Here is a 19,582-nt window from a genome sequence, read left to right on the forward strand (position 1 = left end):
TAAAAATACAAAAATTAGTTGGGAGCGGTGGCATGTGCCTGTAATCCCAGCTACTAGGGAGGCTGAGGTAGAAGAATTGCTTGAAGCCAGGAGGCAGAGGTTGCAGTGAGCTGAGATCACGCCACCGCACTCCAGCCTGGGAGACAGAGTGAGACTCCATCTCAAAAAAATAAATAAATAAATAAGAAAGAAAAAGAGGCAGGGCACCCTGGATGGGAGGAAGGAGCACCACCAAGACAAGCCTAAATGTGGATCTTTTCATTCCAAAAGCACAAGAACTTCAATCTGGCTGACCCCGCAAGCCCATATATCCCCTCCCTGCCTTGAACCCACCAAGTCCCCTGCTTGGAATAATACCAGTAGGCAGTCTGGGGGAATGGGGCAATGTGGTGCAGGCAGGGTCGGGACAACACCAGGAGTGTGAGCACAGGCCGGGCAGAGTGCTCCGAGATCTGAGCGAAGGCGGAAGAAATGAGAGAAGCAAGACTTCCCAGTCAGAGGAGAAAAAGCTGACTAGATGGGCTTTGCGGGTCCTCAGGGAGAGCAGAGCCACGTGTGGCTTTTAGATGCCACTGTTCTCTAGATCTTTGCAGAATCCACTAGACTAGGAACCTTGGCCTGCAGCCAGTGGGAGAAGGGTAGTCACTGGGAAGAAACTCCCAAAAGTCTGACTGAGGCAATGCTATGCTGGTGAGAGGGTGGGAGTGGGACCACCTTCCCTGGAGCTGATTAAAGCATAGGAGACTGCACAGCCTCAGGACTATATGCTGACATGCAGGCATCACGTCACTGTAGTGGGAGTTACAGGGAGGAAGAGGTGGAAATCCAGGAAGAACCAGGAAAACAGACAGAGATGAAAAGACTATAACACATACAACAGGTTTCTATTTAAATATGTGCTTGTGATAGGGACCAGATGACTAACGACAACCTTCTTTTTTTTTTTTTTTTTTTTTGAGACAGAGTCTTGCTCTGTCGCCCAGCCTGGCATGCAGTGGTGTGATCTCGGCTCGCTGCAACCTCCACCTCCCGGGTTCAAGCGATTCTCCTGCCTCAGTCTCCCAAGTAGCTGGGATTACAGGCGCCTGCCACCACGCCCAGCTAATTTTTGTAGTTTGGGTAGAGATGGTGTTTCCCCCATGTTGGCCAGGCTGGTCTCTAACTCCTGACCTCAGGTGATCCACCCACTTCGGCCTCCCAAAGTGCTGGAATTACAGCCGTGAGCCACCGCACGCGGCCTAATGACAACCTTCCCACACACTCAAGCCCCGACCTCTGCCTCTCCTAAGGAGAAGGGACGTTTGATTGCCAGAATGGCTGGAGCTGTAGAAGGAGGATGAAGTATTGGGTGGCTGCAGTAAGCCGTGATTGAGCCACTGCACTCCCGCCTGGGTGACAGAGCGAGGCCCTGTCTCAAAAAGGCATAGGGTGGATGGGAAGGGATGTAAAGAAAAACAGAGTGAGCAGGGACCAGAGAGGCAGGGGCAAGACTTAGCTTTGTTCTGTTTCAAGACATAGAGAAGAGATATTTGGGAGCATCTGTCATATTGAATGAGACTTTGGGGACACAAGGGGAATGATGATGTTTTCTAGGGAGTTTTCCTGAGTGTGGAATGGTCTAGTCTCATTCACCATCAGCCCCTCAAGGAAACCTTCAGTAAAGATGGAATTGGCCTGGCACAGTGGCTCATCCTGTAATTCCAGCCCTTTGGGAGGCTGAGGTAGGCGGATCACAAGGTCAGGAGATCGAGACCCTCCTGGCCAACATGGTGAAACTCTGTCTCTACTAAAAATACAAAATTAGCCAGGCATGGTGGCACACGCCTGTAATCCCAGCTACTCGGGAGGCTGAGGCAGAGAATTGCTTGAACCCGGGAGGTGGAGGTTGCAGTGAGCTGAGATCACGCCACTGCACTCCAGCCTGGAGGACAGAGCAAGATTCCTTCTTAAAAAAAAAAAAAAAAAAAAAAAAAAAAAAAAAAAAAAAAAAAAAAACACATGGGATTTACTCTTCACAGCGTTCAGGGTTGCGTTTCTTTTTCGATGAGTGGTACTGAGAAGAGCCTCAGGGTGGGAGCAGGCAGGCTCAGCTGTGTCAGGTGATACCTGCACACAGGCATGCATGGTCACATAGCCCAACACTATACGGGCCTTGCTTGTAAGTCCCTTATTCTGTCCTCTAGCAATGTGACCACGTGGGCAACATTTGGAATTCCTTTAAAATTCCTTCTAGGCAGAGATTTAAGCTAAGAGGAGGACCTGAGTGACCTCGGTGTGACATCTGAAAGCCCATGACAAGCCTCCTGGGCTTTTCTACGAATATAGCTGTGCCCCTGCCTACCGATATGCTTATGTGTGTCTACAATATTCCGTGAGGAGCAGAAACGCTGAACACCAAATAACAGAAACCCATTTGGTCTAACTCCATCTCTGCCTACTCAGACATCTGCTTCTAGCGGTATCAGAGATATGTCTATGTGGCTAAAACAAATGGAGTTAGGCAGCAATGCACACAGGCTGACAAGCCCAGGATGGAGGGCAGTGCTGCAGATGCTCTGCTCTCTGCTGGAATGTGTGGACATACAGGACTCCCTATCCCAGGACACCCGCAGACCCCTCCATGATTCCGAGATGCTCCCCAATGACGGTGATGATGACAGAACAGAGATGCCACCCTCCCCAATGACGGTGATGATGACAGAACAGAGAACATACATACACACACACACACACTCCCACTGCCTCACTCTGCACTCCTTCCAAAGGCATCTGCCTTCCTCTCCTCTCAGTCCACAAGCCATCCTCCAGCTGCCACCTCTCTATCAGACTTGGCTACCCCCACCCACGCTGGCACCTGCCTGGCAGCTCCCTATCCACCCCCTCAGCCCTCAGGAGGCCAGGGCACATGTGGAACAGGTTGATGCTGTTCTCCCGGAAGTGGAACAGGACGGGGGTGGGGTCGCTAGGGCAGGCGGGGTCCCTGGAAGCCTCTGTCCCTGCATAAAGCAGGCTGTCCTGGCAAGGGACGGTCATCCTCTCAACCTACAGACCCAGCGAGCCCCAGGCCCTCACCCCAGACCCAGCTGCTGGACAGGACTGAGCCCCGCTCCCAGGTAAGAACTTGATGACAGCAGGGAAGGCAGGGATGCTCTGGGGACACAGGGAGATGGGTAGACCAAGAAGGGCATGGAACTCCCCTAGAGTCCAGTGGGATAAGTATCCCAATAGGCCTAGGGGAGGGAAGGGAGAGGCAGGCCTGTGGGCATCTCTCCAGTGAAGAGGAGGCTGCCGTTGCCCAAGCCCTTCCCAGGTGCACCCAGGTGGCACCAGGAGGTTGTCTGGTAGAACAGCCCTACACATCTGTGCCGTGCTTCCTGCCCCCTGCCGCTGTGAAGTGCCCGTGGTGGATGTGGGGTGCTTCCACGCTAGCTGCTGTGGCCTCTTCCACCCACGGGGATAACTGGGGTGTGCCGATTGGCCACCCAGCCAGAGCACCTGGACTCAAACTTCAAAGACAGAGACTTAAGATGTTGACCCTCAGGTCAGGCGTGGTGGCTCACGTCTGTAGTCCCAGCACTTTGGGAGGGTGAGGTGGGCGGATCACCTGAGGTCAGGAGTTTAAGACCAGCCTGGCCAAAATGGGAAAACACTGTCTCTACTAAAAATACAAAAATCAGCTGGGCACGGTGGCAGGCGTCTGTAATCCCAACTACTTGGGAGGCTGAGGCAGGAGAATCACTTGAACCCAGGAGGTGGAGGTGGCAGTGAGCCGAGATCGTGCCATTGCACTCCAGCCTGGGCAACAAGAATGAAGCTCCATGTCAAAAAAAAAAAAAAAAGATGTTGCCTCTCAGGTTCCCATGGGCCCCACATTATCCAGGGCCCTCTCACCCTAGCGCACATCTCTCGGGGCCACATTCATTGGTTCTTTCCACACACATTTGCCAAGCTCCAACTCTGTGCCAGGTGTGGTACTTGCTGCTGCAGAGGTGACTAAGACCCATTTCCTGCCCTCTGGGAAGTCACAGACGAGGAGCTGAGATGGTGAGGTGAGCAGATCATAACAGGAAGGTGCATCAGAAGAGCGCTTTGGAAACACAGATACAGTCACCAGCTGCCTGGAGGACTGAGGGACAAGGTTCCAGGAGGTGACCTGAATTGAGTGTTAGAAGAGGACTAGGGAGTCTTCAGATCTCAAAGGGGTATTGTAAGCAGAGGGGGCAAAGGTGAGGCGCATCAAAATGCATGGATCCTGGCTGGGCACAAAGGCTCACACCTGTAATCCCAGCACTTCGGGAGGTCAAGGAGGGCGGATCACCTGAGGTCAGGAGTTCGAGACCAGCCTGGCCAACATGGTGAAACCCTGTCTCCATTAAAAATACAAAAATTTGCCAGGTGTGGTGGCACACACCTGTAGTCCCAGCTACTCATGAGGCTGAGGCAGGAGAATCGCTTGAATCCGAGAGGTAGAGATTGCAGGGAGCTGAGATGGCACCACTGCACTCCACCCTGAGCAACAGAGTAAGACTCCATCTCAAAAAGAAAAAACAAAAGTCTGGATCCAGGCATCCCCCAGGGGCTGTGAGAGGGGAGTGGGTCTACTGACACCTGTGAGCTGGGAGGTACGCACAAGGGAAGAATAGGGTGCAGGGAAGTGTACCCCAGACACGGAAAGGGTGACTGGGGCAGGTGAACAGCTTGACCACCCCAGCCCTTGGTGCCAGCAGCATCTCCTTCCCTCCCCTGGTGTCCTCAGACCCTGGCTATTGCTAGTCTCTGGTGTGAGAGAAAGCTTTACTTCCATTGCTAAATAAATGCTCTAGACCAGGCGCAGTGGCTCACACCTGTAATCCCAGCACTTCGGGAGTCTGGGGTGGGAGGATTACTTGAGCCAGGAGTTTGAGACCAGCCTGGGAAACATAGTGAGACTCTGTCTCTACAAAAAGATTTAAAAATTAGCCAAGTGTGGCCGGGCGCGGTGGCTCAAGCCTGTAATCCCAGCACTTTGGGAGGCCGAGACGGGCGGATCACGAGGTCAGGAGATCGAGACCATCCTGGCTAACACAATGAAACCCCGTCTCTACTAAAAATACAAAAAAATTAGCCGGGCGTGGTGGCGGCGCCTGTAGTCCCAGCTACTTGGGAGGCTGAGGCAGGAGAATGGCGGGAACCCGGGAGGCGGAGCTTGCAGTGAGCCGAGATCCCGCCACTGCACTCCAGCCTGGGCGACAGAGCGAGACTCCGCCTCAAAAAAAAAAAAAAAAAAAAAAATTAGCCAAGTGCATGACTGCAGTCCCAGCTACTCAGGAGGCTGAAGTGGGAGGTTCAATCAAGCCTTGGCGGTCAAGGCTGCAGTGAGCTGTAATCATGCCACTGCACTCCAGCCTGGGCAACAGAGTAAGACCCTGTCTCGGAAGAAAAGAGAAGAAAGCGAAGCGAGGCAAGGCGAGGCGAGGTGGAGGGAAGGAAGGAAGGGAAAGAAGGAAGGAAGGAAGGAAGGAAGGAAGGAAGGAAGGAAGGAAGGAAGGAAGGAAGGAAGGAAGGAAGGAAGGAAGGAAGGAGGGAAGGAAGGAAGGAGAGGAAGGAGAGGGAGGAAGGAAGGAAGGAGAGGGAGGAAGGAAGGAAGGAGAGGAAGGAGAGGAAGGAAGAAAGGAAAGAGGAAAGAGAGGAAGGAAGGAAGGAAAGAGAGGAAGGAAGGAAGGAGAGGAAGGAGAGGAAGGAAGGAAGGAGAAGAGGAGGAAGGAAGGAAAAAGAGGAAGGAAGGAAGAACGGAAGGAAAGAGAGGAAGGAAGGAAGGGAGGGAGGAAGGAAGGGAGGAAGGAAAGAGGAAGGAAGGAAGAAAAGAAAGAAAGAGAGAGAAAGAAAGAGAGAGAGAAAGAAAGAAAGAGAAAGAAAGAAAGAAAGAAAGAAAGAAAGAAAGAAAGAAAGAAAGAAAGAAAGAAAGAAAGAAAGAAAGAAAGAAAGTCCAGTTGGGCTCAGTGGCAGTGAAGAAAATGAGTGTGGAGAGAGAAAAAGGAACTTGACAAGGAAAAGGGAGGTGAGGCTTTGCTGACCATCTATGGGACTTTGGGGCAACTCTTTAACTAGGTTCCTCATCATAAAATGCAGACTCCGTTGGTTCTTTCCAGCTGTGACATGAGACAATCCAGGCATCTCTAAGAGCTCTCCCTGCCCCAGAGTCGGGCGAACCCTCTCTGCAGGGGCCCAGCCCATATCCCGGGCTCCTCGGCAACCACCTTGACACTCTCCTGTCTCACTATCTCCACAGAGACCATGACCATGTTTGAAAATGTCACCCGGGCCCTGGTCAGACAGCTAAACCCTCGAGGGGACCTGACACCTCTTGACAGCCTCATCGACTTCAAGCGCTTCCATCCCTTCTGCCTGGTGCTGAGGAAGAGGAAGAGCACGCTCTTCTGGGGGGCCCGGTACGTCCGCACCGACTACACACTGCTGGATGTACTTGAGCCGGGCAGCTCACCTTCAGGTCAGCCTTGAGCAGGGCTGGGAACTGAGGGATACTGAGGGATGGGGGCTGGGCACCTGGCCTGCAAGGAGAACCTCAGAGCTCCCTCTGGCCAGAGGTGATTAGATATCATCTAGCCCAAAGTCATCGTCAGGAGCTGAGGAGGCTGGGGGTTGGGTGATACCTCTCAGCTCAGCCTCTTTTCTTTATTTACTCATTTGTCTTGTAGAGACGGGGTCTTGCTTTGTTCCCCAGGCTGGTTTCAAACTTCTGGGCTCAAACAATCCTTCCACCTTGGCCTCCCAAAATGCTGGGATTACAGGCGTGAGTTACTACGCCCAGCCAGCCCAGCCCCTTTCATCTTTTCCCTCCTGCAGATCCAACAGATGCTGGGAATTTTGGCTTTAAGAACATGCTGGATACCCGAGTGGAGGGAGATGTGGATGTACCAAAGACGGTGAAGGTGAAGGGAACAGCAGGGCTCTCGCAGAACAGCACTCTGGAGGTCCAGACCCTCAGTGTGGCTCCCAAGGCCCTGGAGACCTTGCAGGAGAGGTGAGAGCGGGCAGGACCGAGGGTTGCCCGGGATGTGGGTGGGGCAGTGCATGGAAACGGTGCTTAGGGCCTCAAGTTAAAAACACAAGTTGAAAGATAGGACCCTTGCACTGACCTTTGCCAATGTGGTCACCGCAGGGGAGCTCTTGAAGGTAACCCTTCTGGCCTATGGCTGCATCCAGGCCATTTCCTAGTCACACCTCCCAGTGCTGCCACCGTCTCCAGGACCAACTCCCCACTGTCACACATGCACAGGGAGGACGATGTCCACACCAGCTTGCTGTGTGATCTTGGAAAAGTCGCTTCTCTTGGGATTTCGGTTTTCTTTTCTGCAAAATGACAGGATTGGATGATCATCTCTAAGTCTCCTTCTAACTCTGAGACTATGCAATACACTAGAAAAAGGAGGGATGGGTCTTAACTGCCCACAGCTGAGACCTGAGCACTGTGTTCTGCTCCCGTAAATGAAGCCTCCCGCCTGACCCCAATACACACTCCGCATGCCCTCGGGAATGCTGCCCCACAGCACAAAGGGTGTGGCAGGCGCCACGTGGATGCTGGGCTTCATGGATGTTTGGCTTGACACGGGAACTGACTTTTAAGTAGTTAAGTAGTGGTTGAAAGAAGGAGGTAAGGACTGGGAAGGCCAGAAGGAAGGGCCAGGGTAGTCATCCAGCAAGCATGTATATAGCAAAGCACTCTGCTATGGGCTGGGGTGAGCCTAAAACATCTTTGTCCAAGAACCTTGCAGTCTAGGAAGGTGAAAATTTTAAAAACCTGTGCAACAGTAATTATAATCAAAGCCAAGAACTGCTAAGTGCTGTAGGGATGGTTCGACTGAGTCTTGTGGCAGGTCAAAGGGACTTCTGGCTGGGAAAATAAGGGAAGATCTCACAGCCATGGCAGCCTCTGTTCTGGGCCTTGAAAGATGAGTAGAAATTGGGCCTGCAGGGCTGGGAGAAGGGTATTATGAAGGCACACAGGTAAGCAATCTCAAAGCCACCAGGGGCCAGGAACAGCCAGCATGGCAGGGGCAGGAGAGGTGTGAGCAGAACGAGCAGGAAATGCAGGTGAACCCAAACCCCGGAGAGGCAAGTGACAGCTCCAGGAGACTGAATTGTAGGCACCAGGAAGATCCTGAAAATGCTCTGATGTGTCCCATGACTAATCCAGCCGAACGGAGGAAGTGTGTCAGATAGGGGAAGGAGAACAGGGATTTGAAGCAGTCAGACAAGGCAAGACAGTTTTCTTCTTGTTTTTGTTTGAAACGGTTTTTCGCTCTTTTTGCCCAAGCTTGACTGCAGTGGTGCGATCTTGGCTCACTGCAACCTCCGCCTCCTGGGTTCAAGCGATTCTCCTGCCTCAGCCTCACGAGTAGCTGGGACTAGAGGTACCGGCCACTACACCCAGCTAATGTTTTTATGTTTTTATTGTTTTTATTTTTTATTTTTTATTTTTGAGACCGAGTTTCACTCTGTTGCCCAGGCTGGAGTGCAGCGGCGCGATCTCAGCTCACTGCAACCTCCACCTCCCGGGTTCAAGCGATTATCCTGCCTCAGCCTCCCAAGTAGCTGGGACTACAGGTGCCTGCCACCATGCCCGGCTAATTTTTTATATTTTTAGTAGAGATGGGGTTTCACCATATTGGCCAGGCTGATCTCGAACCCCTGACCTTGTGATCCGCCTGCCTCGGCCTCCCAAAGTGCTGGGATTACAGGTGTGAGCCACTGCGCCTGGCTAATTTTTGTATTTTTAGTAGATACGGGGTTTCACCATGTTAGTCAGGCTGGTCTCAAACTCCTGACCTCACGTGATCTGCCTGCCTTGGCCTCCCAAAGTGCTGGGATTACAGGTGTGAGCCACCGCGCGCCCACCCTTTTTTTTTTTGAGACGGAGTCTCTGTCGCACAGGCTGGAGTGCAGTGACCCAATACCCAATCACTGCAACCCCCGCCTCCCAGGTTCAAGCAATCATCCTGCCTCAGCCTCCCGTGTAGCTGGGATTGCAGGTGCACACCACCACACCCAGCTAATTTTCATATTTTTGGAAGAGATGGGGTTTCACCATATTGGCCAGGCTGGTCTTGAACTCATGACCTCAGGTGATCTGCCCACCTCGGCCTCCCAAAGTGCTGGGATTACAGGCATGAGCCACTGCGCCCAGCCAAGACACTTCTTCTATCCCATGAGCGATGTAAACTGAGGACCCGAGCTCAGGGCAATAGGAGTGAAGAGGGAGGAATGGATGCACGGCCCATTGCCAAGGGTAATAGAATGGCCTGGGCTTGGTAACTGATTGCAGGATGAGGGAAACGGTTTTGTCAAAGGTGACTGTGAGATTTTACCCAGGTTGTGACATTATAGGACATTAAAGGTACCATTATAGGTGACAAACAGGAAGACAGAGGTTAGAGGTAGATTTGGAGATTGTGAGTTCCTTTTGTATGTTTTGAGTTTCTGGTTCTGCTGAGACATCAGCTGAGAATGTTTAACAGGTGGTTGGAAATAAGGGCCTGGAGTTCAGGAGAGAGGTCAAAGTGAAGATATACACAAGGTAATCAGCAATATGAAGATTACAACTGTAGGAGCCAGGGGAGGAGTCTCACTCCTGTAAGCCCAGCACTTTGGGAAGCCAAGGCAGGATTGCTTGAGCCCAGGAGTTCAAACCAGCCTGGGCAAGATAGTGAAACCCCCTTCTCTACAAAAAATGCAAGTATTAGCAGGGCACAGTGGTGTGCCTAGAGTCGCAGTTACTCAGGAGGTTGAGGCAAGAGGATCGCTTAAGCCCAAGAGCTCAAGGCTGCAGTGAGTTATGATCGAGCCACTGCACTTCAGCCTGGGCAACAGAGTAAGACCTTTAAAAAAAAAAAAAAAAAGAAAAAAGAAAAAACTGTAGGAGTGAGTTGGGTGGGGGGAGCTTTTGGAGGGAGTTGAGAAAACAGGACTGAGAACAGAATCTTACAGAACATAAAATGTTAGAGAACCAAAGAAACTGGAAAATGAGGTGCAGACAGAATGGATAAGATTTAGAAACTAGAAGCATGGGAGTTGAGCCAGGGTGGTACAGTGTGACTGGAAGCCAAGAGAAGCCAGCGTTGCACGGAGGGTTTCGACAGCAGGATCGAGTATTGCACAGAGTTAGGCGAGGTCGTTGGGACTGAGAGGTAAGAGATCATTGTAATTTCAGCTAAGTAGTGGAAATAAAAGGCAAATTATAAAGAATTTAGACGGACCAGGCACAGGGGCTCATATCTGTATTCTCAGCTATTTGGGAGGCTGAGGCAGGAGAATCGCTTGAACCCAGGAGGCAGAGGTTGCAGTGAGCCAAGATCACGCCACTGCACTCCAGCTCGGGTGACAGAGTGAGTAAGACTCCGTTTCAAAAAAAAAAGAATTTAGGAGTGGGCAGGAAGTGGACACTGGAGGTGAGCATATCTTTTGATATATTTGCCAATGAAATGAAGGAAAAAAATAGGGTAGTAATTTGAGGGAGTAGCATGATCAAAGCAAACAAATTTTTTAGGATTAGGGACACATTTATATATGGAAGCAGACAGAAGGAGCAAGTGGAGAGGAGGAACTGGTGTCAACAGCAAGAGAGCATAAGACGTGGAGAGAAAGGATCCCAGAGAGATGAGTGGGGAGGAAAGGGGAGCGCATCTACCCCTGAACTGGAGGAAAAGGGAGTAAGAAGCACCTGAGAGGCCCTGTTACCGGCCAGGTGCTGGCCCAGATAATTACCGAGTTTATCTCTGAGCAACCCAGGAGGTCAGCATCGTTACATTCATTTCATAGATGAGGCAACTAAGACTCAGAGAAGCTGCCCTGCCAGTAAGCAAGAGATCTGGGTTTCAACCTCAGCCCTAGTCCAGAGTCCTTGCTCCTTCCCTGCCACCCACAATGTCTAGCTCCTGGGAATGACAGAAGGAACGAGGAGGGTGTGGCACAGGCAGGAAGGAGCTCTGAATGGTTTCCTTATGTTTCTCCTGTCACAGGAAGCTGGCAGCGGATCACCCATTCCTGAAGGAGATGCAAGATCAAGGGGAGAACCTGTATGTGGTGATGGAGGTGGTGGAGACGGTGCGGGAGGTCACACTGGAGCGAGCCGGCAAGGCAGAGGCCTGCTTCTCCCTCCCCTTCTTCGCCCCACTGGGGCTACAGGTTTGATTCAGAGACACACACACACTCTCACACCCACACTCAACTCACACATACACATTTACATTCAGCCCCTCCCTGGAGGCTTCATTAGCTTTGCTGGATCAGTGCCAACCCAGGATGCTGAAAAGGGCCACTCCTTCCCCTAGCTCTTCAAGATCCGAACCCCAGACACAGGCCCCCTCCCTGGTGAGTGGCACCCAGTGAGGGCAGATCCCTGCGCCAGATGCCACAGGGAACTACTGGGGAAGGGGAAAGTCACATTCATGGGTTTTCCCTCATGGTGCTCCCAATCCAAAGAGGAGACATCCTTACTCTCAGAAAGTCCTCAGGTTTATACAGGAGACACAGAGGCTAAAGCCCAGAGAACACACGCTTGGAAAAGCCAATGGAAATAAGCAATGCTCTCCATACCTCTATCTATTGCATCTAAATATTCAAGGGATGATTTGGGATGTGGAGCCGGGAGTAGGGGTTAGTCATGGAAGGCGTCCTGAAAGAGGTAAGCATGGGACAGATGGCGAAGAGAAGGAAGGAGCCAGGGTTTGGACGGAAGCTCTAGGGTGATGTATAGGCAGGAGATGGAGCAGGTCTGCCCAGTTCCCTTCATGCATCTGAACCAGGAAGACAGATACAGGTCACTGGAGGGAACATCAGCAGAAATGAGCACAAGGACTTTGAAGTCCTTCCTCAGAGTCCAGACCAGGGACACCACTGAAGGCTTCCAACTTCTTATCTCCCTGAAGGCTCTCAGCCCTGACCCTGTACCTCCCCCAACTCGCACTCCCAATATCTCATACTTAAGATGTCCAGAGATTCACAAATTCTCATTGTCTAATTCTAGGGATCCATAAACCACAAAGAGGCTATAGCCATCCCCAAAGGCTGCGTCCTGGCCTTTCGAGTGAGACAGCTGATGGTCAAAGGCAAAGATGAGTGGGGTGAGCAGAGACCCGCATGTTCTCCCCACAGGATGAGAATTACGGGCACCAATACCGAGGCACCCTGGTCTCCTCTTGTGGCAGTGTCAGAGCATGAGCAGGGAGGTGTATTGCACTGTGATCCAACTGCAGCCATGGAGGCTGCTCTGGAGAGAAGGGTGAAGAGGCTCCTGGATTCTGAGCATCTTCCGGGTGCTGGGCATTGTGGTCATTGGGGGAGGGGGTACAAAGATGAACAAGAAGTCTGTGGCCAAAGGAGGAAACAGACAGAGACTGGAATGGAAGGTAGAAAGTGGTGTTGTCATAGTATAGAATTTATCAAGGAAGAAAAGATCGCTTCCAGCAATGGAGGCTGAAGCAGGGAATTAGATGAAGCGCTTGGGGTGCAAAGTCGTAGCCCTTAGCAGAGCCCTTTGACTTGAGACTGAAGAAGGGAACGTGGGGCAGCTGCTAAGTGCCCTCCTGCCCTGCCTCCCTTGCCCTTCACAGATATTCCACATATCTGCAATGATAACATGCAAACCTTCCCTCCTGGAGGTAAGTGAAATTGCTTACGGGTTTCCCACATCTTCCACCCCACCCCTGACATTATCTGCTAAAATCCTCCACCTTCTCCTAGCTTATACTATAATCCCCCAAGGAGCCTCTGCTTTTGTTTCCCAAGTCCCTAAGAATACCTAGCCTCAACTTTAGGAAAGACAGATAGAGGCGTATATATACTGTCCCAGAGAGATACAGAAACCGACAGAGACCGGAAGGCACAGTCAGAAGCAGAAGTAAGACTTGGAGACAGAGTGTGTTCCCGAGTCGTGGGGGTGGATGAGCTAGCATAATCTCCGTGTTTTCATAATGATCACTGATGAAACTGCCTTGAAGACTGTTTTAGATGAAAAGGCAAAAATGGGTTTTGTGCTGACAGATGTGCATTTTTTGTCTTCAGAAAAGTCAGGAGAGGAGAAGGTCATCCGTAAGTGTTTCCTTTCATTCCACTGAAACTTTCTTGACTCAGAATTTTAAAACTCCAGTCTTTTTCTTTCCTTCTCACGGGACTGACAGGGAAATGGCAGAGTGAGTCTTAGCAAACAATTGTCCCCAAAACATGGTAGAAATTCCAATAGCTTGGGAAAAAGCAGTGGAAAGGGGGAGTCTTTGGACAAGATGCCCAGGTGGTCTGATGCCTGAGACCTTTGTCCTCAAGAGCCTTAGTAGCAGCCAGGTACAGTGACTCACGCCTATAATCCCAGCACTTTGGGAGGCTGAGGCAGGAGGATCCCTTGAGCTCAGGAGTTCGAGACCAGTCTGGGCAACATAGTGAGACACTGTCTCTTATTAAAAAAAAAAATTTTTTTTTTTTTTTTGAGATGGAGTTTCACTCTTGTTGCCCAGGCTGGAATGTAGTGGCGCAGTCTCAGCCCACTGCAACCTCCACCTCCCCGGTTCAAGTGATTCTCCTGCCTCAGCCTCCTGAGTAGCTGGGATTACAGGCACTCGCCACCATGGCCTGCTAATTTTTTTTATTTTTAGTAGAGACAGGGTTTCACTATGTTGGCCAGGCAGGTCTCGAACTCCTGACCTCAGGTGATCCACCCACCTCAGCCTCCCAAAGGGCTGGGATTACAGGCGTGAGCCACGGCGCCTGGCCTTTTTTTTTTTTTTCTTTTCTTGAGACAGAGTCTCATTCTGTTGTGCAGACTGGAGTGCAATGGTGAGATCTCAGCTCACTGCAACCTCCGCTTCCGGGGTTCAAGAAATTCTCGTGCTTCAGCCTCCCAAGTTGCTAGGATAACAGGCACAGGCCACCACATTTGGCTAATTTTTAGTATAGATAGGATTTCACCATGTTGCCCAGGCTGGTCTCAAACTCCTGACCTCAGGTGAACCTCCCGCCTTGGTCTCCCAAAGTGCTGGGATTACAGGTGTCAGCCACTGCGCCTGGCCTAACAAAAAAAGAAAAAAAAAAAAAGGAAAAAAAAAATTGGCGGGGCGCGGTGGCTCAAGCCTGTAATCCCAGCACTTTGGGAGGCCAAGACGGGCGGATCATGAGGGCAGGAGATCGAGGCCATCCTGGCTAACACGGTGAAACCCCGTCTCTACTAAAAAATACAAAAAACTAGCCGGACGAGCTGGCGGGCGCCTGTAGTCCCAGCTACTCGGGAGGCTGAGGCAGGAGAATGGCGTAAACCCGGGAGGCGGAGCTTGCAGTGAGCCGAGATCGCGCCACTGCACTCCAGCCTGGGCGACACAGCGAGACTCCGTCTCAAAAAAAAAAAAAAAAATTTAAGAGTCTTAGTAGCTATAACCTGCTACACACACATCTGCAACTCAGCTGCCCAGCAACTGGGGCCAGAGCCATTGAGTCACAGTAACACCAGGAACAAGGTAGCTGGGCTCTCCCCAGGAGACAGGCAGGATGTATTTCCTCATCTTCCTTAGTGTCTCATCCCCTGGGTATGGCTGCCATTCTGAAGGATTGCATTCTTATCTTTTTTTTTTTTTTCCCTCAGTTATCCAGGCATCTGATGTTGGTAAGGAACTTTGTGAGTTTCTCCGAAGACTTTGGCATGGAGGTAGCAGTAGGGTAGAGAAAGGAGAAGGCAAAGGCATTCTTCTTTGTCAACTAACTCATGAGAAGGGAAAACAGACCTTCTTTCTCCACTTTTTGCTGGAGTCTCAAAGAAAAGTCAAGGGTGTACTGATAGGGGATGACGCCTGGGATCTCGGGAAGATTAACTGTTGGGTTAGATGACATGTATCCTGGCCCACCTTCTCGCCCCAACCCTCAGGTTAGGGTTTTGGTGGATAGTTCTGTCACTGCATTCCTTGGTAAAGAAAAATGGGGCCAGGCTCAAACTGGGGGGTACAGCATGGGTACCTAAAGTGGCTGAGTGTAGGAGCCCTGCAGGGGGATGCTGATTAGAGGGGAAGGTGCCCGATGGAGGGCTGTGTGTCCCATTATTGACCCCACAGGGGACGTACACGAAGGCTTCGGGACACTAAAAGAAGAAGTTCAGAGGGAGACCCAACAAGTGGAGAGGCTGAGCCAAGCAGGGCAAAGCTCCCTGCTCAGCTCCCTCAGCAAACTTCTAGGGAAGAAAAAGGAGCTTCAAGACCTTGAGCTCGCGGTGAGGAACTAGTGGAAGTGGGGAAGGGTGGGGGAAGGCATGTTTCGGTGAAGGTTTGGTGGGGGCGGGTATTGCAGCAGGTGGGGAGATCTGACTGGGGCAGGAGGTGGGTGGCCAGGGGAGTCCATCTTAGATACCTTCCCCAAGGCTGGCCACGTGCCCCCAGGCTGCCAGGCCACTGCTCCTCCCTTTGTCCCCTGGAAAAGGGCAAACAGTGGGTTCCCCCAAGGCACATCAGATGACGCCTGGGATCTCGGGAAGATTAACTGTTGGGTTAGATGACAACATGTATCCTGGCCCACCTTCTCGCCCCAACCCTCAGGCCAGAAGGGCCATCTGCTGGAGGGGCTGGAACCTTCCCTTTCCAGAGTCCAAAACTTAGGGACCAAGGAACCCAGGAGTCCAGTACTCTTCAGGACTTGAGGTCTCAAAAAAGAAATCAGGAAATGGGAGAGAGTTCCCGTGTGTCAAGGGATCATTATGTGCTGGGCCTTGGGTTGGGCCCTTTCCTATGTTATCTTCAATAGTCATCCACCTTCCCCCACAGCTTGAAGGGGCTCTAGACAAGGGACATGAAGTGACCCTGGAGGCACTCCCAAAAGATGTCCTGCTGTCAAAGGAGGCCGTGGGCGCCATCCTCTATTTCGTTGGAGCCCTAACAGGTAAGTGGGGAATAAGGTCTTCATTTATAGACCTTTTCAGTAATAGGAATGAATCGCTTGAATCAATTCCCAAATGGATGAATAAATGAATGAATGAATGACAAATTATACCATAGTTAAGTAGTTTATATGTACATTTTTATAAATTGGTTTCATGGTTGGGCACGGTGGCTCATGACTGTAATTCCAGCACTTTGGGAGGCCAAGGCGGGTAGATCACCTGAGGTCAAGAGTTCAAGACCAGCCCGGCCAACATGGTGAAACCCCACCTTTTCCAAAAATACAAAAATTAGCCGGGCATGGTGGCAGGTGCCTGTAATCCCAGTTACTCCGAAGGCTAAGGCAGGAGAATCGCTTGAACCTGGGAGGGGTAGGTTGCAGTGAGCCAAGATGACTCCATTGCACTCCAGCCTGGGCAACAGAGCGAGACTCCATAAAAAAAAAAAAAAAAAAAAAAAAAAATTGGTTTCATTCCTAAGGATTCACTTGGTCATAATGGGTGATCTAAGAAGACAGCCTAGTCTTGCTAATAGAGGTTGAATAACCCTAGTTTTATCAGCAACATACTTAAAATTTCTGCATATAGCTAAGCTCATCACTTCTATCCTGATACCTGGTAGCTTTAACTTCAGGGAGTAACATTTTCTGATCTTGCCCCTAAAAGCTCTTCTTCCCTCCACATTTTCTAGTTTTCCACTTAGAAAAACTCTGTGGTCCTTCAGGTGTAAGCTAAAATGTTTGTTCCCTTAAGAAGCCTGCCCTCTGACTCCAAGACCAAAGTGAACCCCTCAGCTACGGCTCCCTTTTTTTTTTTTTTTTTGAGACGGAGTCTCGCTCAGTCGCCCAGGCTGGAGTGCAGTGGCCGGATCTCAGCTCACTGCAAGCTCCGCCTCCCGGGTTTACGCCATTCTCCTGCCTCAGCCTCCCGAGTAGCTGGGACTACAGGCGCCCGCCACCTCGCCCGGCTAGTTTCTTTGTATTTTTTAGTAGAGACGGGGTTTCCCCTGTTCGCCAGGATGGTCTCGATCTCCTGACCTCGTGATCCGCCCGTCTTGGCCTCCCAAAGTGCTGGGATTACAGGCTTGAGCCACCGCGCCCGGCTAGCTACGGCTCCCTTAACACCTATGTTGTAATTACATCCAATGAATGAAGCTGAAATTCTGGAAGTGCGCTATTTGGAGTCTGTAGTCCCCTCTGCACCAGCAACACACATCTTTCTCTGCTTTTTTTCTCCAGAGCTAAGTGAAGTCCAACAGAAGCTGCTGGTGAAATCCATGGAGAAAAAGATCCTACCCGTGCAGCTAAAGCTGGTGAGGGAAAAAGAGCAGATGCTGGGGAGAGTCTGGGAGTAGCGGCAGCCAGTGGAGATGCAGATTTCGCCTAAGGATGGAGCCATTCTGGAGGATCCCCGTCTTATCACAGGGGCTTATGCCCAGTCCTCCTTTCTATTTCTCCTTTTTTGTTATTTCACAAGAAGTAGAAGACTGAATTTCTAGGCAATAATCTGGGTTTATCAGCCTGATCTAGGGAGAAGAGACAGAAACTCTGGCCTTGCTTATTCCTAGCCAAATGTTGTAAGCAATTTTTTTTTTTTTTTTTTTTTTTTTGAGGCGGAGTTTCGCTCTTGTTGCCCAGGCTGGAGTGCAATGGTACAATCTCGGCTCACCACACCTCGGCCTCCTGGGTTCAAGCGATTCTCCTGCCTCAGCCTCCCGAGTAGCTGGGATTACAGGCGCCCGCCATCATAGCTTGCTAATTTTGTATTTTTAGTAGAGACAAGGTTTCACCATGTTGGCCAGGCTCATCTCGAACTCCCAACCTCAGGTGATCCACCCGCCTCAGCCTCCCAAAGTGCTGGGATTACAGGCGTAAGCCACCGCGCCTGGCCTGTAAGCAAATTTTTTTTTTTTTTTTTTTGAGACGGAGTCTCGCTCTGTCGCCCAGGCTGGAGTGCTGTGGCCGGATCTCAGCTCACTGCAAGCTCCGCCTCCCGGGTTCCCGCCATTCTCCTGCCTCAGCCTCCCGAGTAGCTGCGACTACAGGCGCCTGCCACCTCGCCCGGCTAGTTTTTTGTATTTTTTAGTAGAGACGGAGTTTCACCGTGTTAGCCAGGATGGTCTCGATCTCCTGACCTCATGATCCACCCGTCTCGGCCTCCCAAAGTGCTGGGATTACAGGCTTGAGCCACCGCGCCCGGCCTTGTAAGCAAATTTTTTAATGTGTTTGAGTCTGTCTCAATTTATTCCTCTGTAAAATGGGGCTAAAAATCAATGTGCTGCCCACATATAGGGCTGTTCAAAGACTCAGATGGGGTTGTAATGTAAGGTAAAGTAAGAAATTCTAGTAAGGGGAATGTAACCTTCTTGTGATTTTTGTGAGTTAGGAGAGGAGAGAGGTTTCCACTTCTTTCTTTTCATGTTGTTTTGGTTCCCTCCAGGTGGAGAGCACCATGGAACAGAACTTCCTGCAGGATAAAGAGGGCGTTTTCCCCCTGCATCCTGAGCTGCTCTCCTCCCTTGGGGAGGAGGAGCTGACCCTCACAGAGGCCCTAGTTGGGCTGAGCGGCCTGGAAGTGCAGAGATCGGGCCCCCAATATATGTGGGACCCAGACACCCTCCCTCGCCTCTGTGCTCTTTATGCTAGCCTCTCTCTCCTTCAGCAGCTGACCAAGGCCTCCTAATTTGCCTTTTAGGTCTGCTTCATGACTCCCTAATGCCTTCCCAACCTCGTGGTGCTGTGTCCTTACCACCTAAGGGCATTTCAGAGCCATCAGCTGACGACATCTGAAATCTCAGCTGGTGACCCATGATAACCAATTTCCACCTGTCCAACCATGTATCACCCCCTACCCCTCCAGCTCCGCGACCCACTAAGCCCATCTGCTGATGCTTAAATTTTCTTTTCTTTTCTTTTCTTTTCTTTTTTTTTTTTTTGAGATGGAGTCTCACTCTATCGCCCAGGCTGGAGTGCAGTGGCGTGACCTTGGCTCACTGCAACCTCCGCCTCACGGGTTCAAGAAATTCTCATGCCTCAGCCTCTCCAGCAGCTGGAATTACAGGCACGTGCCATGACACCTGGCTAATTTTTGTACTTTTAGTAGAGACGGTTTCACCACGTTGTCCAGGTTGGTCTCGAACTCCTGGCCTCAAGTGATCTGCCCGCCTCGGCCTCCCAAAGTGCTGGGATTACAGGCATAAGCCACTGTGCCCGGCCTATGCTTAAATATTCTAGAAGTAGAAGCACTCAGACTTTTAAAACTATGAGTCTCTTCAGCAAAACTGAAAAAAAAAAAAAAAAGATTAATTTCCTATCCTAATCCCTCCTACTTATACTTCCCCAAAAAACAAGCTTTACTGGAATTAATGGAAAATATTATGTCAATCTTAGGATAATATGTCTTTTGGTGTTTTTCTTTAAAGAATTTATCATACAGAAATTCTTAATTTGTGCCAGAAAAAGAAATTATTATCATACTGCATATAGATCATATGTACATGAATATGATGCTGTACTGTCCTCAGGCAAGCTGGAAAATGCTCAGAGGGTACAGAACGTGGAATCTAGATTTTTTTTTTTCTGTTCAATTAGTTTTCTTTAATGGAGTCTAGATTCTCAAGTGAGAAGATATCAAAGCAGTTTGTCTTCAAAGAAGAGCATTTGGGGGTCCCCTAGCTCTGGG

General features: G+C 50.6%; 1 protein-coding gene across 1 annotated transcript; it reads left to right on the forward strand.

Annotated features, from left to right (window-relative positions):
- Nucleotides 1-3,000: 3,000 nt before the first annotated feature.
- On the forward strand, nt 3,001-19,382 carry GSDMA (gasdermin A). The gene is made up of 12 exons (XM_025362891.1): nt 3,001-3,113; nt 6,269-6,487; nt 6,844-7,021; nt 11,016-11,181; nt 12,023-12,119; nt 12,609-12,656; nt 13,060-13,086; nt 14,624-14,644; nt 15,087-15,241; nt 15,789-15,903; nt 17,140-17,213; nt 18,341-19,382. Exons 2-12 carry the CDS (start codon nt 6,274-6,276, stop codon nt 18,581-18,583), a joined length of 1,338 nt encoding a protein of 445 aa, XP_025218676.1. The 5' UTR covers nt 3,001-3,113; nt 6,269-6,273; the 3' UTR covers nt 18,584-19,382.
- Nucleotides 19,383-19,582: the final 200 nt, after the last annotated feature.

This window comes from Theropithecus gelada, chromosome 16 (genome assembly GCF_003255815.1).
Source record: "Theropithecus gelada isolate Dixy chromosome 16, Tgel_1.0, whole genome shotgun sequence".
NCBI classification, from domain to species: Eukaryota; Metazoa; Chordata; class Mammalia; order Primates; family Cercopithecidae; genus Theropithecus; species Theropithecus gelada.

What these genes read in the sequence shown, in the direction of transcription:
- GSDMA (XM_025362891.1), top strand. Translation starts at nt 6,274, where the DNA reads ATGACCATGTTTGAAAATGTCACCCGGGCCCTGGTCAGACAGCTAAAC. An exon ending in GCCGGGCAGCTCACCTTCAG is followed by an intron (nt 6,488 to 6,843) that starts GTCAGCCTTGAG and finishes TCCCTCCTGCAG; the next exon opens with ATCCAACAGATGCTGGGAAT. An exon ending in CTGGAGACCTTGCAGGAGAG is followed by an intron (nt 7,022 to 11,015) that starts GTGAGAGCGGGC and finishes CTCCTGTCACAG; the next exon opens with GAAGCTGGCAGCGGATCACC.